The 20,710-nt window shown below is 33.6% G+C and overlaps 1 protein-coding gene across 1 annotated transcript in view; it reads right to left on the minus strand.

Annotated features, from left to right (window-relative positions):
* Window positions 1–1,693: 1,693 nt before the first annotated feature.
* The window catches only part of VTA1 (vesicle trafficking 1), a 61,449-nt gene continuing 42,432 nt past the window's right edge, over window positions 1,694–20,710 (minus strand). Inside the window, exons 6-8 of the mRNA XM_010965649.3 lie at window positions 16,615–16,788; window positions 10,342–10,422; window positions 1,694–2,798 (exon numbers count right to left, since the gene is read on the minus strand). Coding sequence (XP_010963951.2) covers window positions 2,653–2,798; window positions 10,342–10,422; window positions 16,615–16,788 — 401 coding nt within the window. The 3' untranslated portion in view covers window positions 1,694–2,652. The remainder of the gene's footprint in view (window positions 2,799–10,341; window positions 10,423–16,614; window positions 16,789–20,710) is intronic.

Below are 20,710 nucleotides of genomic sequence, written 5' to 3' on the forward strand. Positions count from 1 at the left end.
ATCCTTTTGATCTGAGTAGGCTAATCCACTCCAATTTGAGGGCCCCCCAGATTACCTAATGTGTTTCTTAAAACTCAAGAATGCTGGGCCCCATCCTTGGCGTTTCTGATATGGTAGGACTGGGGTAAAGCTTGAGATGTACATTTCTACCAGTTACCCGTTGAAAACAATACACGATATACTTATTAAGTTTGTCTGTTTCCTCCCCATTAGAATAAAACTATGAGGCAGGGATTTTTTTTTTTTTTCTTGTGTTCTGCTGTTTCCTCATGCAATGGACAATACCAGGCACACAGTAGCTGCTCAATAAATGCATGCTGAATGACCAAATGAAAATGGTCGATCCTAGATGTTATAACAGAAAATTTCTGACACAGAAAATTTCTAACTTCCTCTTGTCAGACTATATGCAGAAGTACAAAGTTTAAAAATCTTTAGAGTTCAAACCCCTCATACAAGAAAGCAAGTTTTAAAATTATTTAGAAAGAATTTTTTTGGAGGGGAGGTAATTAGGTTTTCTATTTACTTATTTATTTTAATGGAGGTTCTGGGGATTGACCCCCGGACCTCATGCATGCTAGGCATGCGCTCTACCACTTGATCTATCCCCACACCCCAAGAAAGCATCTTTAAGTAACTGGCCCCACAGACAACTGGGATTTCCTGATATTTGGGAAATAAACTATTACTGACAGCTTACAGTATTCTTGTAATATTAATGTTAATAATGATAAACACTTATGGAATGCTACTACTTGCTGGAAACTTCACATGCACTGTCTCACTTAGTTCTGATAACCAGCTGAGGAGGCCAGTGGCGTCACTTGCACATGACAGGTAAGTGCTGCTCCGCCACAGCCCGCTTCTCAGCAGACCCCACGGCTTCCCCATTGTCCTCTCTCCGCGTGCTCTCCCAACTGGAGCAACAGGTAGGGTGTGAAATGGGGGGTGACAGTTTTCTTTCTAGCGTCCAGACATGTTAAGATCTGAATTAAAATTTGCTGAACTATATTTTATATTTACCTTTTATAACATGAAAGATAGTCAACCTTCTAGTTCAATAAAGTCCTAGAAAACTATTGTCAGAGCCCTGGAATTTGATGCAAATGTCACACCCTACAAATATTCTAAGAATTTTAGTTGTGAAAGATACGAGAATGTTTTTCGGGAGGCATGTCTTTGGGGGCTTGTTTTTGCAATAATTTAGGACAATGTAATCTGTTGGGATATTTCTTCTATCAAACCTTATACAACAGCATTATATTTATGCACAGAAAAATAGACATAAGAGATTATGAGTTAATGATGCATTTTCTTTGAAACAGACTGTTAGGAGTCAGCAGACTTTTTCTAAAAGGGCCAAATAATACATATTTTAGACTTGCAGTCCATATAATTCTGCAGTATGGAAAGCATACATAAATGGATATGATTTTGTTTCAATAAAGCTTTATTTACACAAGTTGCCAGCCCATGGACCAAAGTTTGCTGACCCCTTTGTTAAAGGATTCCAATTAGTGGAATGAATACTATGGATCAGATAAATTTCAGGTAAATCTGCCAAACTTCTCTCTTTTTAAAAATTGTTTCTTACTATAGAAATGTCCACATTCTTGAAACTAAAAATAATGACTTAAAAAAAGTGACAATTTTAGCATGCAAAACAGACATCTGGCTCTGTAACAAACTGAACTAGTTAAAAGAAACCTTGTATTTATTGTTTACACAGCACAAATGCAGGTGACACAGTAAGTCCCTAAATCCCCACAAAACTTATCAACTTAACAACTGAGATTCTACATTCTCATAATCTTCTGCATCATCTGTAGCTATATACTCTATGGAATCCATCCCATAGCAGCAGAGGAGAACCTTAACTCAAAGCACCAAGTTTCCAGGCATTACTATAAATGTCTTGTCTTCATTCTCTAATACATGCAGTCAAACTGCCTATGAAGCAAATATCAATTTACCCTAAGCTTCAATGGATAAGGGAAAACAGCTGGGAAACCAATATTATTCTTAAGTCTAAAACTGATTCTACCTCTTTTACCTTATTTCCTTCCATGAACATTTTAACTTTTAATGTAGCTATATTTAGTATGAATATAAACTGAAATTTGAACATAATCTCTCTGAGATTCATCTAAGAGTTTAGGATGTTCATATCTGTTTTATAAGTCCCGAGGAAAACAAAAACATGATTTCTAATCTAGAATATTCTGGCAATCTTAACTAAAAGTTAAATTTAGAATTTTATAGCAAAGTAATATGGTCTGTTTATCCAAATTACAGATTTAAAGAAATTTCTTAATTTATGTAAATTAATATACAAAGCTCATTCCCAATACATTTTATAGAAGTGTGTTTTCATTTTTTGAACAAGCAGGGTTTAATGGCCATTTTTCAGGATCCTGCCCACGCCAGCCCTATGTACCCAGAGATTACTGGATCCACTAAAAGGACAATGAAAACTGGCTGAGGCTGCTGCTGAATGCTTCAACAGGAATCTGATACACAGACACAGATTTCATTGTTATAGTCAATGGAACTGAAATCTTCCTTAAAACTGTGCTCCTGATAGGCTGAAGATAGAGTAATGGACTGTTAGTTCTTTAAGCCAAAAATGCATGGATCTGTCGCACAAAGGTTTCATTCTCTGCCTGTAGTCAGTAACTTGAGGGCCTTCTGCAGATTCTGCACTGCAGTGCTGACATCTTCATACTGCAAAGCACTGCCAGCATATTTGCAGTATTTCTGAGCTCTAGCAAAGTCCTCTGGTGTTAGTCGGATATCTCCTAGAAGGAAAACAGAGTGATTAAGATATTTATAAAGAAAATAAAGGGTGTTCTTTTTTTTTTTTAACATTTTTTATTGATTTATAGTAATTTTATAACGTTGTGTCAAATTCCAGTGTAGAGTTAATTTTTCAGTTATACATGAACATATATATCTATTCACTGTCACATTTTTTTCTCTGTGAGCTACCATAAGATCTTGTGTATATTTCCCTGTGCTATACAGTATAATCTTGTTTATCTATTCTACATTTTGAAGTTCCAGTCTAACCCTTCCCACCCCCAGCCTCATTGGCAACCACAAGTTTGTATTCTATGTCTATGAGTCTGTTTCTGTTTTGTATTTTGTTTTGTTTGTTTTTTTAAGGTGTTGTTTTAAGTTAGGTAAATACTCACATTCATGATTACAGAAAATATTTAAGGTTATATAAAAACACGAAGATTTTTTCCCTAATCCCCAGTTGTATTTAATTTTCTTCATGCTTTTAAAATTTTAAATTACTAATATAAACCATATATATGCCAATACATAGTAACTTTTCCTCCAGAAGTAATAAACTAGAAGCCTTTACATTTTGGCAAATTGCAAAAAATTGCAAATATGTTCTGTATAAAACAAGGAGAGTAGCTTTGGTATTTATGTCAGAATCAGAGCCTCTCTTTCCATGGGACAATACATGCAGACTAAACCATTCAACCCTCACTTGAACTGGAATATAAATATAATCTTCAAAAAAAATTAAGTAACAAACTTTACGCAAAAAAAAATTACATGTCATCTTTTTTCCCTAAGCAACTGAAAATAGTTTACATTTCTATGCCATCCATATATAAAACTCTAAGGTTTAACTAAGATATATCATTAAACTAAATAATTAAACATGTAAACATCCCTTACCAATTATTTGTCCAAAATTTATTCTAAGCAAGTTTTCTAGTGACACATATGATTAATATGGGGTAGAGCCCAACTAAATAATTCGGGTAAAAAACCACACTGAAAACATTTCATTTAATCTAAGATTTGAATATACTTGAACATCTATTTCTAAAGATGAAATTAGAAACTTACATTATGTTTTATCTTTTGAAATAAATCCTTTAGAAACTTTTATGAGGAATCTAAGGAGAACTGATCAGAAGGCTGGGCGCACAGACTACAACAAACAGATAATATTTTTGATTCTGTTTACAAGCCTATAGGTATAAACAGAATGACTCTAGTTGCTTTTAAATTTGCCATATATTACAGCATAAAATGAAAACTCTGCCATTCCCTCGGTAAGGACTTCAAAGCACATAGCAATTCCAGGTACTCTGATGATAACTTCTTATCCAAATTATTATTTTTAAAATTTTCAAAACCTAGCACTGAAACAATGTATCTTAAAGTTTCTAGCCCAGTGTCAGGCACCTATAAATGCTGAATAACAAATGAACATAAAAAAGCTATCAGTACTTTAAATTATTTCCCACATTTAAAAATGAATTAAGTTCATACAGACTTAAACATTAATTAAATTTCAGATTTTAAGATAATGTACTTATATATTTACATAAGTAATTAGCCCAGTATATTACAAAGTCTCAAATATTTGTTGAATTAGTATTATTAAAGATTACATTAACAGCTAATCCTTACTGTTGTGAATCAGAGATTAAAGTAAGTTCTTCTAAAATTGGAATGTGTAATTTCCTTGAATTCTGGTCTTGCTTAAAAAGCAAGAAATACAAATGAATAAACTAGTAAAATTTAATTATATATTTAAAAATCAAAAACAGTTTCTCTGCAATTCTGTTTTCAGTATTTTAGTGATTTGGCATTTGTTACCTGTTAAACCTAAAAAACAACTGTCCTGAAATTCTATTGACAATTTAGGCAGGCACGCTTCCACTTGTACTTTTTTTTCTTGAAAGATTCTTCAGTGGTTTGTCAAAGTATAGTAAGAGGCTCTAGTCACCCAGATCTACACACACTATCTAGGTGAATGTGGCATCTTTGAAAATTGAGTTTACTTTAACACTACTCATTTTGTGCTTTAACACTTGACCCTCCTATCTCCAGGCAGTCTTTAAATACATAAGGCATCCATCCAGAATCTACTGGACTTACTAGAAAAAAGTCTTAATGCTAAGGACTAATCTTATTTTTACAGCATCAGCTTTAGCACTGTTTTGCTGACATATCACTTATTTACTAATAAGATAAAATGTGTATAGTGGCAAGAACTCTTACTATTTTAGTTTTTTTAAACTAAACTTTTCAGGGGGGTGGGTATAGCTCAGTGGTAGAGCACATGCTTAGCATGCATGAGGTCCTGGGGTTCAATACCCAGCATCTCCATTAAAAATAAAAATAAATAAAAATTAAAAAAACTAAATTTATCTACTAATGATAAAACAACTTTAAAACACAAATATTGCAATACAAAAACATAAATATTGCATCTTTATGAAATAATTTCAGTATTTATAAATATGAATGAAAATATTTTAACAAAAAACTATAATTACAGATATGTAATATATAGTTTACAGACACATGACAAATTATATAACTGTCATGTAAAATATAATAAAAAGATGATAATAAACAACTTAAAGATTTAGATGCAAATTACAATTTACAGATTTATATATGTTAGTTTTTTTAACAATTCAAAATATAAAGAACTTAAAAAACCATGTCAAATAATTTACTTTTGCTGTTTTGTAACACTTCAAGTTTTCTTTCATTTAAAAATTATCTGTCATTAATAATAAAACATATAAATTAATATTTAATAAAAATAAAATCTGCTTCCTAATTAGGATTCTTTTAAATTAGCATTTAAAAACTAGAGAAAGTGACAAACAAAGATATAAGAATGGAAAACAGATTTCAGAAAGAAAATAACTGTTCAGTTCATCTGATTTTATATTCAAGACCAGTAAATATTCCTTGATGCACCCAAATGAAGGCTGTTTTTTCTATCACTAAAATTTACTGGAAGCCATAATCAGAACCAGAGAGAGCACACTGTGGATTTAAAAAATGATAGAGGCTGTCTAATCTAATCTAATACTATCTTTTTTCTGAAATCTGCGCTTTATGTAAGTTCCAGATGGCTTCAGAGAAGACTGTCTTTATCACAGAGCAGGACAGGAACAGGGCAGCTAGAGCTGTCAGCCAAGTCCTCTATTCCAGCGTGAAGGGCCTCGGTCAGCACTGGATCAAAGACAACATGACTTGGTGTAAAGAGAAATCCCTGCATGCTCGGCTGACAGAAGCATCCATTTTCAAGGTTGATTTATCCACCTCATGACAAAGGACCGAACAAGTAATTGTAAATATTTCCAAAAGGGGTCTTTAGAGACTCTTTCCTACTTAACAAGGAAGTTCTATAAATTCACGTGAAAGACCTTAGATAATCTGATCCTAGTGTCCTCTGTTATCCTCTGATTTGAATGGAAGGCATAGGCAGAATCCTACGGGAAGCATCTGACCTGCAGCAAATCTTGGAGGTATATATAAAGCCCAGGACTGAACCCTTATATCCAGACATTGGCAGGACACATGGCAACAACAGTCAGCTCAAACTCATTACAAAAATATTTAATATATACTAATACTAATACAGAGACATATGCAACCTGTGTATTAAAAGGTGGTAAGTGCTAAGCACTAAGGAGAAAAATGTAGCAAGAATGGGTACAGGAAGTACTAGAGATGGTGGTAATGGTGGTGGCAGTGGTTATGAAACCACTATTTTTAGTTTTGTGTGGACTTTAGACTTCCCTATGCACTCATACATATGTACACATTGGAAGATAAAGTTTTGCTTTAATTTTTTCTCCCCAAAAAGGGTCATATGACATATATATATACACAACACAGGTGCACGCGCGTACACACACACAGACACATATATATACACACAAAGTGTTCCGCAACTTGATTTCTGACTTACTATGTATGTCTTGGGGATCTTTTCACGTGAGAGTTACCATATTCTTTTTTAATATGTGTACAGTATTCCGTAAGACAGATGGACCATAATTTCTCATTAACAGGCACTTAAAATTATTTTCTACTAATAGAGGTGATGCTGAAATAAAATATCCTTGTAAATACATTGTGTGCCCATGTTTAGTATTTCTTTAAAATAGAGTCCCAAAAGTGGAATAGCTGAGTCAAAAAAATATTTGCAATTCTGATAATGACATAATGCTACTGAAAGTTGCTTTACCAATTTACATTCCCACCAGCAGCATGAGTCATTCTAACAGTATTTACATTCCCTGCCTGTTCTTTTTCTATTGAATTAAGTTTTACATATTCATTTGTAGGAACTCTTTATATATGCTCTGAACATTAATTTTTTATTTTTTAAGTATCAATTTCTTCCAGATCTATTACTTGTATTTTAACAGTATAATGAGGGAGAGAGAATCTTTCACTGTATGCAGCTTATTACTTTTCATTGTCAAACCTGTTAAGACACAACCAAATGAGATGCAAGAACTGGGGGATAGTACCTAATATTTTTTTTTCTAACATCACTTTTGAATATATATTCTTGCCACATTGATCCAAATGCCACCTTTGTCATTATTTTAATTCCCATGCTGTGTGGCCTGATTTCTGGATTCCTTTTTCTGTTTCACTGTTCTCTCTGTCTATTCTCTTTCAGATATTTTCATATCAGATTTTAGGCAGAGCTTTTTCAGATGCATGGGACTACAGAGAGGAATCTGGAAAACAAGTTTAACAGAGGAACAGAGTATTTGCTGGACAGGTTATCTGTCTACTAATAGATATTTTCCACTATGTTCCTGGGTAATTTGCCAGTTTATTACAGGTTCCTTACCTGCTCTTCCTACCTTAGCACCATGTTCCCCCATGAAACATACAAATACTCTTAAACTAGGCCTTTCAGGATTCAAAGGCCATTGTAGCTCTCAATTTTAGGTTTTATAACTCATCTGCTTTTAATAAAAACAGGAAAAGAGCACAAACTTGATATAATTCATATACTTAAATAAATAAAGTCATCTATCTTGCCCCTCCCCACCCCACTTTAAAATTATTTCAATTTTTTTATTTCTCTAGTGCCAATTGATAAGCTTCTACTACTGTTGCTTGCTTTATCTGTTTTTAGACTTTAACCACCAACACTCTGCTATGAAAGGATTTAGCTCACTTAAACTACCCTTTCCTCCCCCCTTGCCCTATCTCCTCCTCAACTTATTAGTTCTTTTAAATTCCTTTGTTGTTTATTTTTATCTTCTATTTCTCATTCTGTCAACTTTAGAGAAAAAATCGCAGCAACTCACTTTTGGACACTCCTCCTAACAGCTTTCTTTCTTTTATTCCACCTTTCAACTTTCAGAAAACTCTCTCTACCTTCACTTGTCAGTGTTGATTTATATTCTGTCCTGAATAAATTACTCTGTTTGTGATAAGCCTATGCCAAGGAGAATGTGCTTTGTGTCCAAGTCAAACAAAATCCCTTTTCTTGTATTTCATAATTCTATTATTGTTCAAAAATCATGGCATATTTTAGTTTGTTTCTTACTTGAAATTTCTTGTATAATTTAAAACGTTTTCTTGGATCTTTTCGATCTTCCTGGGAGAGGAATTCTATGGCTTCTTAACCATGTCTTTCATAGTCTACAGTTTCTTATTCTATATACTGCATGAAATTCATTTGATTTTTCTTAAAGGAGGGGAGCTCTTTGATTTTTTTTCTTTTTTTTTAAATTCAAGTATAGTCAGTTTACAATGCTGTGTTTATTTCTGGTGTACAGTATAGTGATTCAGTTATATATATATACACGTTTATATATATATATTCCTTCTCATTTTCTTTTTCATTATAGGCTATTACAAAGTACTGAATATAATCCCCTGTGCTATACAGTAGGATCTTGCTGTTTATCTATTTTATATATAGTAGTTAGTATCTGCAAATCCCTGAACTCCCAATTTATGCCTCTACCCACCCACCCACCCCCATCCTGATTTTCCAATCAGAGCAACTGCTTTTCAAGCCTATGGAAAAGCTGTCAATGGAATTTTTCTTCTTTAAGTGACCTAAGGTTAATTTCACCATTTCTTGTATCTCATATTTCTTTTCTTGGTTATCATTCTTTTCTTGATGGAGTATATCTCCTGCTAACTTCCTTAGAAACGGTATACAGTACACAAAACTTCAGAATCCTTTCCTATTTAACAATATTTAACTTGCCCTCACAACTGACAGTTTAGTTGGGTAAAGAATTCCAGGGTTCTGGTTCTAGATGGTAGACTAAGCACACATAATTGATTATTCTTCCTTCTGAAACCATATTAAAATAATAAAGTAAAACAAAAGGAAATAAATTCTAAAACTGAAAAGGAAAAGCAGAGAAGATGAAATAGAGTGTAAAAGCTGAAAAAGGAGAATTGACAAGAGATTTAAATAAATTTCTACGAAAGAAGAAACTGAAGGCAGGTATGCTGTTAGATAAAACAGGGTGGAAGAAAATTCCCACCCAGAGAAATTTCTGAGAGGGTTGAGCCATATGAGATGTGGGAGTAGGGGGTCTTTACTGAGCTGGTCTAAAAAAATATGTGTATTAATTTCATATCCTTCCCAACTCCATCAACCTCTGCATACCTGTTCACCCTCAGCCCTAATGGCTTCCCATCTTTCACATGAGAACCCACGCAAGAAAGACAGAGAATGTCTCTCTAAAACTGTGGAATTCACTTTCTGGACGGGGTCAGACTGACAAGCTATGTGTGGTACATCCCTTGCCATCCCCCTCTGGGAAGAGCTCTCCTCATCCATGGCTGAGATGCAGGAGGAAGATGAATGGCCTGTTCCCACTCTTAGGAGAGAACAGAAAAATTAAGTGGGAAAAACAGACTTGCAGACATAGTATCAGGAGAAATCCAATAAAAGCTACTGAAAATAATCAATCAAGGTCTCCATTCTAAACATTAAAGCACTAATCTCATCAGACACAGGAAGAAAACTCTGAATAAAAGAGACCAAATTTAACAAACACAACAATCTACTGGGGGGAGGGGGAAGTCAGAAAAGTTGGAAAGATTAAAATCAACAAACCAATCACCTAGTCTATGAACCAATCAAAAATAATTATCCTCAGAGATTTTTGTCTTCAATTATAGTCAGTTCCTCTGTTCTTAGATAATCTAAGAACTCAGTGCAGATTAGGAAGATCATAATCACAACATAAGGTAATCCTGGACTAAACATATCTAGTAGAAGCTTCCATGATAGCATTTGATAACATATTTGCGCCAATATATCCAGCAATATATTAAAAAAAAAAAGAAGTTACATAAAAAAAGGAATGCCTTTGGAATTAGGTATTTTTGATAAAAAAAAAAAATCTCGTTTGCTGGTGTACGTAGTGAATGTACGCATTCAAAGAAGTGGGTTTCAGATTACCTAGATGTTCAAATACAAGGCACTCCTATGATAAAAAATTACAGAAGAATGCCCCAAAATAGGAGATACAGTATATCTCATAAAACAGTCAGCTGACTTACCCTGGGAAACTATATTGAAAAGAGCGGGATCAATGGCCGAAATAGTCTGTGGAGTGGGCTGGATAGTGTTACTTGTTACACCTGCAAATCAGAAAACCACAAATGAGTATGAAAGTGTTACACCTCTTCATTATATACTAGGAAAGCACTTAAGAGATCATGGAGGAATTTCATTAGTTCACTTAATTACTTTCCTGAAACTTTAATAAACTATAATTTGATATACTTATTTTATGTTGGAGGCTGGTATAGAAAATATGCAGAAAAATACATTTTGAGTGTTTACATACATGTATTTCTAATTATGTATTTTGTATTCCCTATCATATCTAATGCTTCAGGTTGCTTCTCAATTAAAGCTTACCAAATAACTGTAGAAGTAAGAGACTCCCTTCCTACTTTTTAATTTCTTAAATAAATAATTAATTTAGGGGACAAAGTAGGATATAATTATGATTTAGTTTAACTTTTGGGATAAGTCTCACTCCATTACTCTGAATGAAATTACAAATTATACAATCCAAATATTCTGCTTATACATTTTTAAGATATTTTTATATATACAGTAAGCAATCAGTTTTGACTTCCTATTAGAAATTGTCATGACTGTCATATTCAGTGGATAACTAGCATTCTTGATTAATGCTAAGTAATATACTAGAGTTAAAGATTATTAATCATCTAAAACAAAACAAAAGACTTTGATGATTCAATCAGCAAGAAAGCAAATGAAGAGGAAAAGTTGATGAGTCTAAACCGTTGAACTCAAATAAAAAGCAGGATTCATTTTACCCCAAGCTAAATCTGAATAGGCAAACTGTAGTAAGGGTAAAGTGGGAAAGACATGGAGATAAGGAAACAGAAGAAAGGGAGAAAACAAATTGCAACATTTTTAGGGGCACAGATACATAGCCAATGAGGGTTCTACAGCCATGGCTTCACAGACGTTGACTAAAGTGCTAAAATATGTTCCACAGCTATAACATCTTGACTTTGAAGGAACTTCTCATTCCCTATCCAAAGGAGAAAAATGGTTTAAACATACACCATTTTATCTCAGTTAGCTTTGCTTTAGGGCAGACTAGTTTCATTTTACAGCTTTGGCTACTAAGTCATGAAAATCTTACTTTTTAACCAAAAACTGAACAAAATTTTTAAAAGTATAAAGGGATACGGATGAAAAGTCAAGTACAAATTTTAAATAGTACCAAGGAAAAAAAAAGGGTAAAAAGCCTGCCTCTCATTCTTATACCAGGTCATTTTAGGGCTACCACTAGTTTCTAGGGCACGTTCTATGTACATACAAACGTGTGTGCTTAAGTTCTCTGTGTGTGTGTTTGTATATAAATAAATAAATACTCTTTGCTAAGAAATCTATGTTCTTGCCTAAATCGAGATCCTCCAGACGAACTCCTTTCTGTATGGAGAAGGCATACTTTGGTATATGTGTATGTTTTGTCAATGATAATATGTCTGCAAACTACAGTAGTCTGTGCATTTTCCACTTAATATGCTCTAGTAATAATCCCAGATTAATATATAGAAATCTGCCTTGTTCTTTTTAGTGGCTACATAGTGTTCCATTTCACACATGAATCACAATTTCTAATGTTATCTATTACTGATAGACATTTAGGTTGTTTTCAAACTTTTGCTGCTACAGAGACTACTACAACTACAGTGAATATTCTTACACATTGTGTACATATATGTATGTATGAATATATTTATAGGAAAAGTTCACAGATGTATAACTGCAAACTCAGGAGACATACAAATTTTAAATTGACTAATTCAGTAACTATCTTTTGCTTGACTCTGATAAATGCTAACAAAATATATTAAACTAAAAAAAAGGACATAATTCTCCCCGTAAAACCTGCTGAACTTTCAAAGGCATCTAATCACATAATTTTTTTTTTTAAAGTTAGAATGCAAGATTTGAGAGGGGTCTTCATAGACTACCTAGTCAAGCCCAGTGATTTGAAGTGGCTAAGCATAAAAACATAGGTTTATAATTATATATATTCTTTACATAGATCTTTAAAAAAAAAGGATAAGTTTATAACCCTCTGACAGGTAATGTAGATATCAAAGCCATTCCTCACTAAGTGATTTCTGTTTCTCCCTAAATTAAAATTCTCCAAACAAAAATGCATTTCTCTACAGAGAAGGAATACTTTTTTGGGTCAGCATCCTGCATTAATTTTTAAATGCTTATTTGTATTTCCCCAGATGATTAATTAAGTTGGCAATATTACTTAACAAGAACAAAACAGAATTTACAGAGAGATACAGAGAGATAATCATCTAGTTATGTAGCAAAATTTTGAGTGATAGTAAAAACAACCAGGTAGCCTGAATTTTACTAAGAACCTCTAATCAAAGTCATTCAACTAAGACTGGAACTGACAACATGGGCTGCTCAATGTGTCTCACGCAGCAGTCAGACGCCGCTTCTCCTGTCTCCACGCACAGGAGCTGAGGCCTGTGCTCCCGGCAGCCGTCATGCCATGTTCCCATGGGGGCCTAGCATACAGGGTCAACCCCAGCTCATAAATACCTGTTAAGTCAGTAACAATGGTTTGTAGTTTATGTTAGTTATTTTTGGGGATGCCCAAATCTAGGTATTTCTCCTTCTTTCTCAATTTGGAAAGATTTCATTGGTCAATTTGAGGGTTGCAGCCCCCTAGCCTACAGTATTTTGGAGTGATGTAACCATCAAAACGCACCTGGGGAAAAGCAGAACTGCGTGGGAAATTTCTTTCTTTCCATGATTTAACAAAAAAGAGATGTTAAGGAAGTAACTTCTAGTTAATTTTTCAGTAGATGGTTACATAACCTTCTAATTAAGAACTAAACTGTTCTACTGACTACATGTGGTGTGAGGATTCTGAAAAGGATGAAATGGGTGTTGACACAATGATGCAAAATGCGTAAGTAAACAGAACGCTGAAGGGTAGTAGCATTTGAAGAGGCAGAGAAAGAAGGGAGAAAGACATGCTAACGAGCAGGAACACTATCAGCAAATGTAGGACTGCGTTGAGTAAACCGCAGTGTAATCATGGAAAGAGACACATGGTTAGTCCATCATGTAAACAACTGAAAGCTGTAAAGAACTCAACTGCAGTTACTTCTGCCACTTAAAAGAACAATAAAACAGCTAAGTTTTTGATCTACGTATGACGTAAGCTGCATTTATACTTAAAAGGCCAGCATTAATTCAAAAATAATTCTATTACTTCATCTATTTAGATGTATTGCTGAGATCTTCTTCTTCAATATTTACAGGCTATAAAAAGCATGTTTTAAGAGAAGGCACAAAACTGGACGCTGTATCACCTACATCCGATGCTATACAGCGGTTCAAGCCCAAGAGGCGAACACTTGGCTGTTCAATTGCCACCCCCGCCCTCCTTGCACTCCCTTTGCTTTTCTGTGGAAGAACTAAAAACTGTATATTAGTACATACTATTCTTTCCAGCTATCTTAAGGATTTCCCTTTGATAAAAGTGCATCCTGGACCTTTATATGAGAGAAAGTAAATCATTCTTAAAGTGAGTAAGAGGGGAAACATCTGCTATATTTATAAACTAAAACTGTTATTTCATTTTCTATTAGGCAACTATGAACTGATTTTTTTTTTTTTTTTTTTACTGTTTTAAAGATAATAGAAAAAAAATCTGCCAGCAAAGGGGAGATTCCCATATCTCAAGCCAATCTTATGGGGAAAAATATTATGAGAAATGTAGGTTTTTGATTTGATAGGACTTTAGTTACTTGGAAGAAGGGAAATAGAAGGGAGGGGCCAAAAACAAGAAATCTGGAAGACTTGGGTTCAAATTCTAGCACTGTCACTTACTAGGTATGTTTGTATGTTTATTTTATTGGGATAATCACTTAATTTCTTTAGTTTGGGGACAGCAATATCTAATACAGTTCTGTAAGAGTAAGCTTATAAAATAGCTCTGATAATTATTTAAATGTTAAGTCTATAAGAACGTATCCCTGATATTCTGAAATAGTTCCAAGGTTTTTAGTTTTCTGCCCCACTCAAGAGAGTGAAACAAACAAAAAAAAGGTCATCCAGACTTGATCAAAATGAACTGTTTGTTCATGCCAGAAAACTTCCTAATAGAAAATACAAGACTAACTCTTGATATCTATCTTCTTATCTGGATATTCTAAGCAGGAGTCTGTTTGAACATATGAAACTACTACTATTTTATCACTTTTGTCATACAAAAACAGATGCTTCATATGGTTTAACCTATTTCAACCCTTTTACTAGAAGTATGCTTTCCTTCTCATATGTAAAGTGTTATGTATATCTGTCTATAGTATGCCTATATATTAAACACATGTATATATGCCTATACCACAACTCTGCCCTAAGATACCTTGTCTGAGCAATATCCCACAGGCAATCTTTTTGTAAGGTCAATCAACGCCCTACCCCCAACCATGACACTTCTCCTGATTCACAAAATGATTTTAAGTGTTAACTTGCTATTAATTACACTGCCTTTCTTTGGCACAGAAATAGGAAGGAAGATTTAAAAAAAAAAAAAGGAAAAGGAAGCTAATTTGCTGAACACGGATTTTGTGTTAGGCGTAGTAGTCAATTTTCATACTATTTCTCCTTTAATAATTATAAAAACCATGAGAAGTATGATTAATTTCATTTTGAAAGAAGAAAAACCTAGGTCAAGAAAAGTTGAGTAACAGTGGAGTTTTGGGTTTAGCAAGGGCAGAAACCAGTAACTACCTGACTCCCAAGTGCATTTTATTCTCACTTTGCCCTTCAGTAAGGATGCCTGTGTTGGAGGTTCTTGATTAGTGTTCAAACTTACTAGTATAATGTGAGCAGTAGTTACCTAAGGCAAACACATCTCAGTATGTAGCTGGTTTTGCTTATATCATTCTATACTGGAAGTACTGAATATTCCCAAGAGATAATAAAAATTTTAAAACAGTGTTCTGTCGAAATTTTACTTATAAAACTAATGCAAATTGGCCTATTAACGTCATCACATAGATCATAAGCCAATGTAAAGTCAGGCAGGGTAAAACATACAGAATCATGTTTAAAAGAGATCAATGTTAAAACTATCATGTTCATCAATATGCTTAAAATATCTGCAGTATTTGTAGATACAATGAAGTTAAAAGTTTTAAAATAGGAGGAAAGAAACTAATCATAATTGCTACAAGGATCAAAACAGAAAACTTAAATATTGTTCAAGTCATGCAAAATAACCTAAATGGTATGGGTAAACTGAGGCTGAAAATCTGAAAGTCAATGAACTAATGGCAAATAATAGAAAGTAGAAATCAAGGCTCAAAAGCAACTTTCATTCTGTCAATTAAATATTTTGAAATACACACTTGAGTACCATGATTACCCTTATGCTAAGATAAAAGTAAAATTTTAAAAACAATTTTTGGAAAAAACTTAAAATAAACTTAAGATTTAAATTATGGTTTTAAATACCCTTCCACTTGGAAGTAAGGGTAATGCTTTGTCAACAATACAAGTAAATGGAAAAGTACCTGTTTGCAATTTTAACAAATTTATCTACTGACACTGACTTAACTAGAGACTAGTTTTGTCAGATCTTTTTTCTATGAAAACATAGATGTATGGTACCGATTTATTCAAAGATAGTAGATACCACTTCTCTGGTTTATATTTAGACACGTTTGTAATATTGAGGGGAAAAAACAAACAAACAAAAAACAGAACCCTCTCTTTTCACTTGTCTGTGAATCCGCTGCTACTGAGATTCTGTGTCTCAAAGCCTGCTCCTTCATCAGTAACACCCATGTTGAGGGCAGAGGCAAGGTCCTCAGGGAATGAATCAAGAAAAAATGCATCTTGCCATTACAGTGGGAGCCTGACTGGCACACCCTATAATAAACCCCACTTCCTCAGGGCTCTTCCCAAACAACAGTGAAGGGAAAAAAAAAAAAGGGAGAGAAAGAACAAAACAACAACAAACACAGAAAGTACAGAAACTACTCTTATTAGTAAAATATAAGGTTAATAGTAATAGATTACACATAAATGTTTTGTCATTTCTCAAAAAATTAAACTACAACTATTATTAAAACCTCAATGAAAAGGATTTAATGTTGTTTTGAGGGGTTCAAGTGGAATTTAAAGATCTTATCATGCTTTAGGACCGTCATTGTGAGGCACAAATACGGTAAGAAGTGGAGTTGTTATTTGTGAAAGGAGAGTTTACAACTTGTTAAGCTTCAATTTCCTACCTGTGCTATGAGGCACTTCTGCCGGGGTATTAGCCGGAGCGTGGGCACCGGGAGGAATCTGTATTCCGGTAAAGCCACTTGAGGGCATGTTGCTTGGGTCATAACCTGAAGATGATGGCTGAGGAGGCTGAGTGGGCAGAGAGGTTGCTCCAGCGTCTTCATTTCCTTCAACATCTGTTATATAACATATATGCAATGTTAAAGGAGGTACAGACAGACCCTGATTTATGATGTTTATTTTGCAATGGTACAAAAGTGATACAAACTCAGTAGAAGCCATACTTTGAATTTTGAATTGTGATCTTTTCCCAGGCTAGTGACACAATATGATAATCCATTCCTCACAAAAGAAATCACAAAGAAAATAAGAAATGTTTTTAATTGAAATGATATCAAAATCTGTGGGATGCTGTTAAATCAGTCCCGAGGGAAACTGATAGCTTTAAATGCTTATATTAGAAAAGAAGAAAGGCTTAGAATAAAATACATTCTCTCCTTAAGAAGCTAAAAAAAAAAAAAAAAAAAGCCCAAACAAAACAAAAAGCCCAAACAAATCAAATTTCAAGAACAGAGAAGGAAAAATAGTAAGGATAAGAGCATATGCAAAGGAAATAGAAAGCAAAAAGGAAAAAAATTTAGGAAAGCATTTGTTGAAATAATTAAAAATGTTGAATATAAACAAGACAGATTAGAAAAAAAGAGAAAACATATACTACAAATATTAGGAATTAAAGAGGTTATAGTAATACACACCCTACAGATATTAAAGGGATAATGAGGACAGTAAGGAAGTATTAAGCCAATAAATTGGAAAACCTAAGGGAAATGTCATTATCTTCTTAATGTCAGCAGAATCATTATCAACATGAAACAGACAGAAACTACTGAAACTCGCCCAAGAAAAAGACCATCTGAATAGTCCTATACCTACTGAAAAAATTGAATTCAGAGCTAAAAACCTTCCTACAAAGAAAACGCCTAGCCTCAATAAAGTGGTGAATACTATCAAACATTTATGTAAGAAATAATTCCAATCTTATGCAAACACTTTCAGAAAACAAAGTAAAAAGATCACTGTCAACTTGTTTTCTGAGGCCAGTGTAACCCTGAGTAGCAAAAGCTCACAAAGATTTGAACATAAACACAAAAATCCTTAATATCAAAATCAAATCTAGCCATATATTATAAGGATACTATACATCATGACCAAGTAGAGTTTACCAAGGAGTAGGGTCGATTTAGCATTTGAAAATCAATCAATATAACTCATATTAATACAACACAGGAGGAAAAACAGGATAATTTCAATAAATGCATAAAAAGTATTTGACAAAATTTAACATCCATTTATGACAAAAGTTCTCAGCACCCTAGGAAAACAAAGAAAATTCTTCAGTATCAGACAGGGCAAAAAACCAAAACAAAATAATGTACATATTTATCACTGCTGGTGAAACAGACAAGAAGAAAGAAAGGTATAAAGATTGGAAAAGAAGATGCAAAACTGTCTCCTTTTTGAAGTAGGGTTCCTTCTGGATATATGCCCAGGAGTGGGATTACTGGGACACCTGCACCCCAGTGTTCATAGCAGCACTATTTACAATAGCCAAGACATGGAAACAGCCTAAATGTCCATCAATAGATGACTGGATAAAGAAGATGTGGTAAATTTATACGATGGAATACTAGTCAACAATAAAAATGACAACACAATGCAACATGGATGTCCCTGGAGAATGTCGTTTTAAGTGAAGTAAGCCAGAAACAAAGAAAAATACCATATGAGATTGCTCATATGTGGAATCTAAAAAAAATAATGAACATAAATACAAAACAGAAACAGACTCACAGATATAGAATACAAACTTGTGGTTGCCAAAGGGAAGGGAGGTGGGAAGGGACAGACTAGGAGTTCAAAATTTGTAGATACTGACAAGCATATGCAGAAAAGATAAGCAAGACTATACTGTACAGCACAGGGAAATATAGACAAGATCTTGTGGTAGCTCACAGTGAAAAAAAAGTGTGACAATGAATATATGTATGTTCATGCATAAATAAAAAGTTGTGCTCTACACTGGAACTTGAGACAACATTGTAAAATGATTATAACTCAGTAAAAAAATGTTAAAGAAAGAAACTGTCTCTCCTTGCAGATGAGATGATTATCTATAGAGAAACTCCCAAGGAATCTATAAAACAGTCATCAGGACTAGTATGTAAATTTAGCCAGGTTGCAAGATACATGATGATACAAAAATTTTTCATATACTAAAATCAAACAATTTGAAAACTAAACTAAAATAATTCATTTACAAGAGAATGAAAAGACATAAAATGCCTCAAAATAAATTTAACAAGAAGTACAAAATCTCTACTCTGAAAAATACAAAATACCACTCATAGAAATGAACAAAGGCTTAATAAATGGAAAGATATACTATGTCCATGTATTGAAAGTCTCAATTTTGTTGAGCTAAGAATTCTCCCTAAATTGATCTATAAATTCAATGCAATATCAATTCTAATTACAGTAGATTTTTTTTAAAATAGAAATTGGAAAACCTATTCTAAAATTTATGTGGAAACTCAAAGGACATAGAGTAACTAAGAAAATCCTGAAATAGAAGAGCTGGAGGACTTAAGCCATCTGATCCCAAGATTTACTATAACAAGGTGGAAGGCAGTGCGGTATTGTATAGGCCAGAAAAGTACATTAATGTCACTGAAAAGAGTTTAGACATAAAATCACACTTACATGGTTAATAAATTTTTGACAAGGAACCAAAGAAATTCAAGAAGGAAAGGAAAGTGCATAACAAATGGTGCTGGAATAACAGGATATCCTTATGGGGTAAAGAATTCTGATTTCCTACCTCACATCACACGCACAAAAAACTCAAGATCTAATCAAGGCCTAAAAATAAAAGCTCAAACTAAAATCTTCTAGATTAAAAATATAAGCAAATTTTTGATGTAGAGGTAGGTAAAGATTTCTTAGGAACAAGAAATAGCCGTAAAATTTTAAAAATTACAAATTACACTTCATCTGGATTAAAAACTTTTAGTAATCAAAAGACAGTTAGGAAAATAAGTAGGCAAGCAATAGACTGGGAGTAAATATCTATAAAACATGTATTTGACAAAGGACTTATGTTCATAATTTATAAACAACTCAATAATAAAAAGACAACCCATTAAAAATGGGCAAGTACATCAATGTTCAAAGCAACATGATTGTGTTATTCACAACAGCAAAATGATCCATCAATGGATGAATAATAAACAAAATGTGGTATATACATACAATGAAATATTATTCCGTCTTTGAAATAAAATTCGAACATGTCTTAACATGGATGAACCTGGAAGACATTATGCTAAATGAAATAAGCCAGTCACAAAAGAACAGATACTATATGATTCCACTTAGATGAGATACTTGGAGCAGTCAAATTCAGAGAGACAGAAAAGAGAATGGTGATTACTAGGGGCAAGGGGTGGGTGGGGTGGGGTGGTAGTGAGTAAAGGGAAGTTACTGTTTAATAGGCACAGAGTTTCAGTTTGAGAACATGAAGATCACTCTTGAGATGGATGGTGGTGATAGGCTAAACAATCTAAATGTACTTAATGTCACTCAATTGTACATTTAAATGGTTAAAATGGTAAATTTTATGTTACATATATTTTATCATAATAAAAAGTGGATAAAAGATTTAAACAGATATTTCACAAATAAAGATAATGAAAAGCCAATAAACATACATAGCAGAGCTCAGTATCATTTAGTCATTGGGAAAATGCAACTTAAATTACAACGAGGAACCACTACACATGGGTCAGATGACTATACTTAAACATACTATTGACAATACCAAGTGTTAGCAAGGATACAGAGCAACAGAAACGAATACACTGCTGATGAAAGTATAAATGGTACACTGCCTTTAGAAAATGGTTTGGGAGTTTCTTAAAAATTAGACAGCAATTCTGCTGCAGTTACTTATCCAGGGCAATGGAACATATGCCATGTGTTCACATACAGCATGTGAAGTATGTCTAAAAAAATATGTATTTCAATGTCAAGAAGCTTAAG

This window comes from Camelus bactrianus, chromosome 8, assembly GCF_048773025.1.
Source record: "Camelus bactrianus isolate YW-2024 breed Bactrian camel chromosome 8, ASM4877302v1, whole genome shotgun sequence".
NCBI classification, from domain to species: domain Eukaryota; kingdom Metazoa; phylum Chordata; class Mammalia; order Artiodactyla; family Camelidae; genus Camelus; species Camelus bactrianus.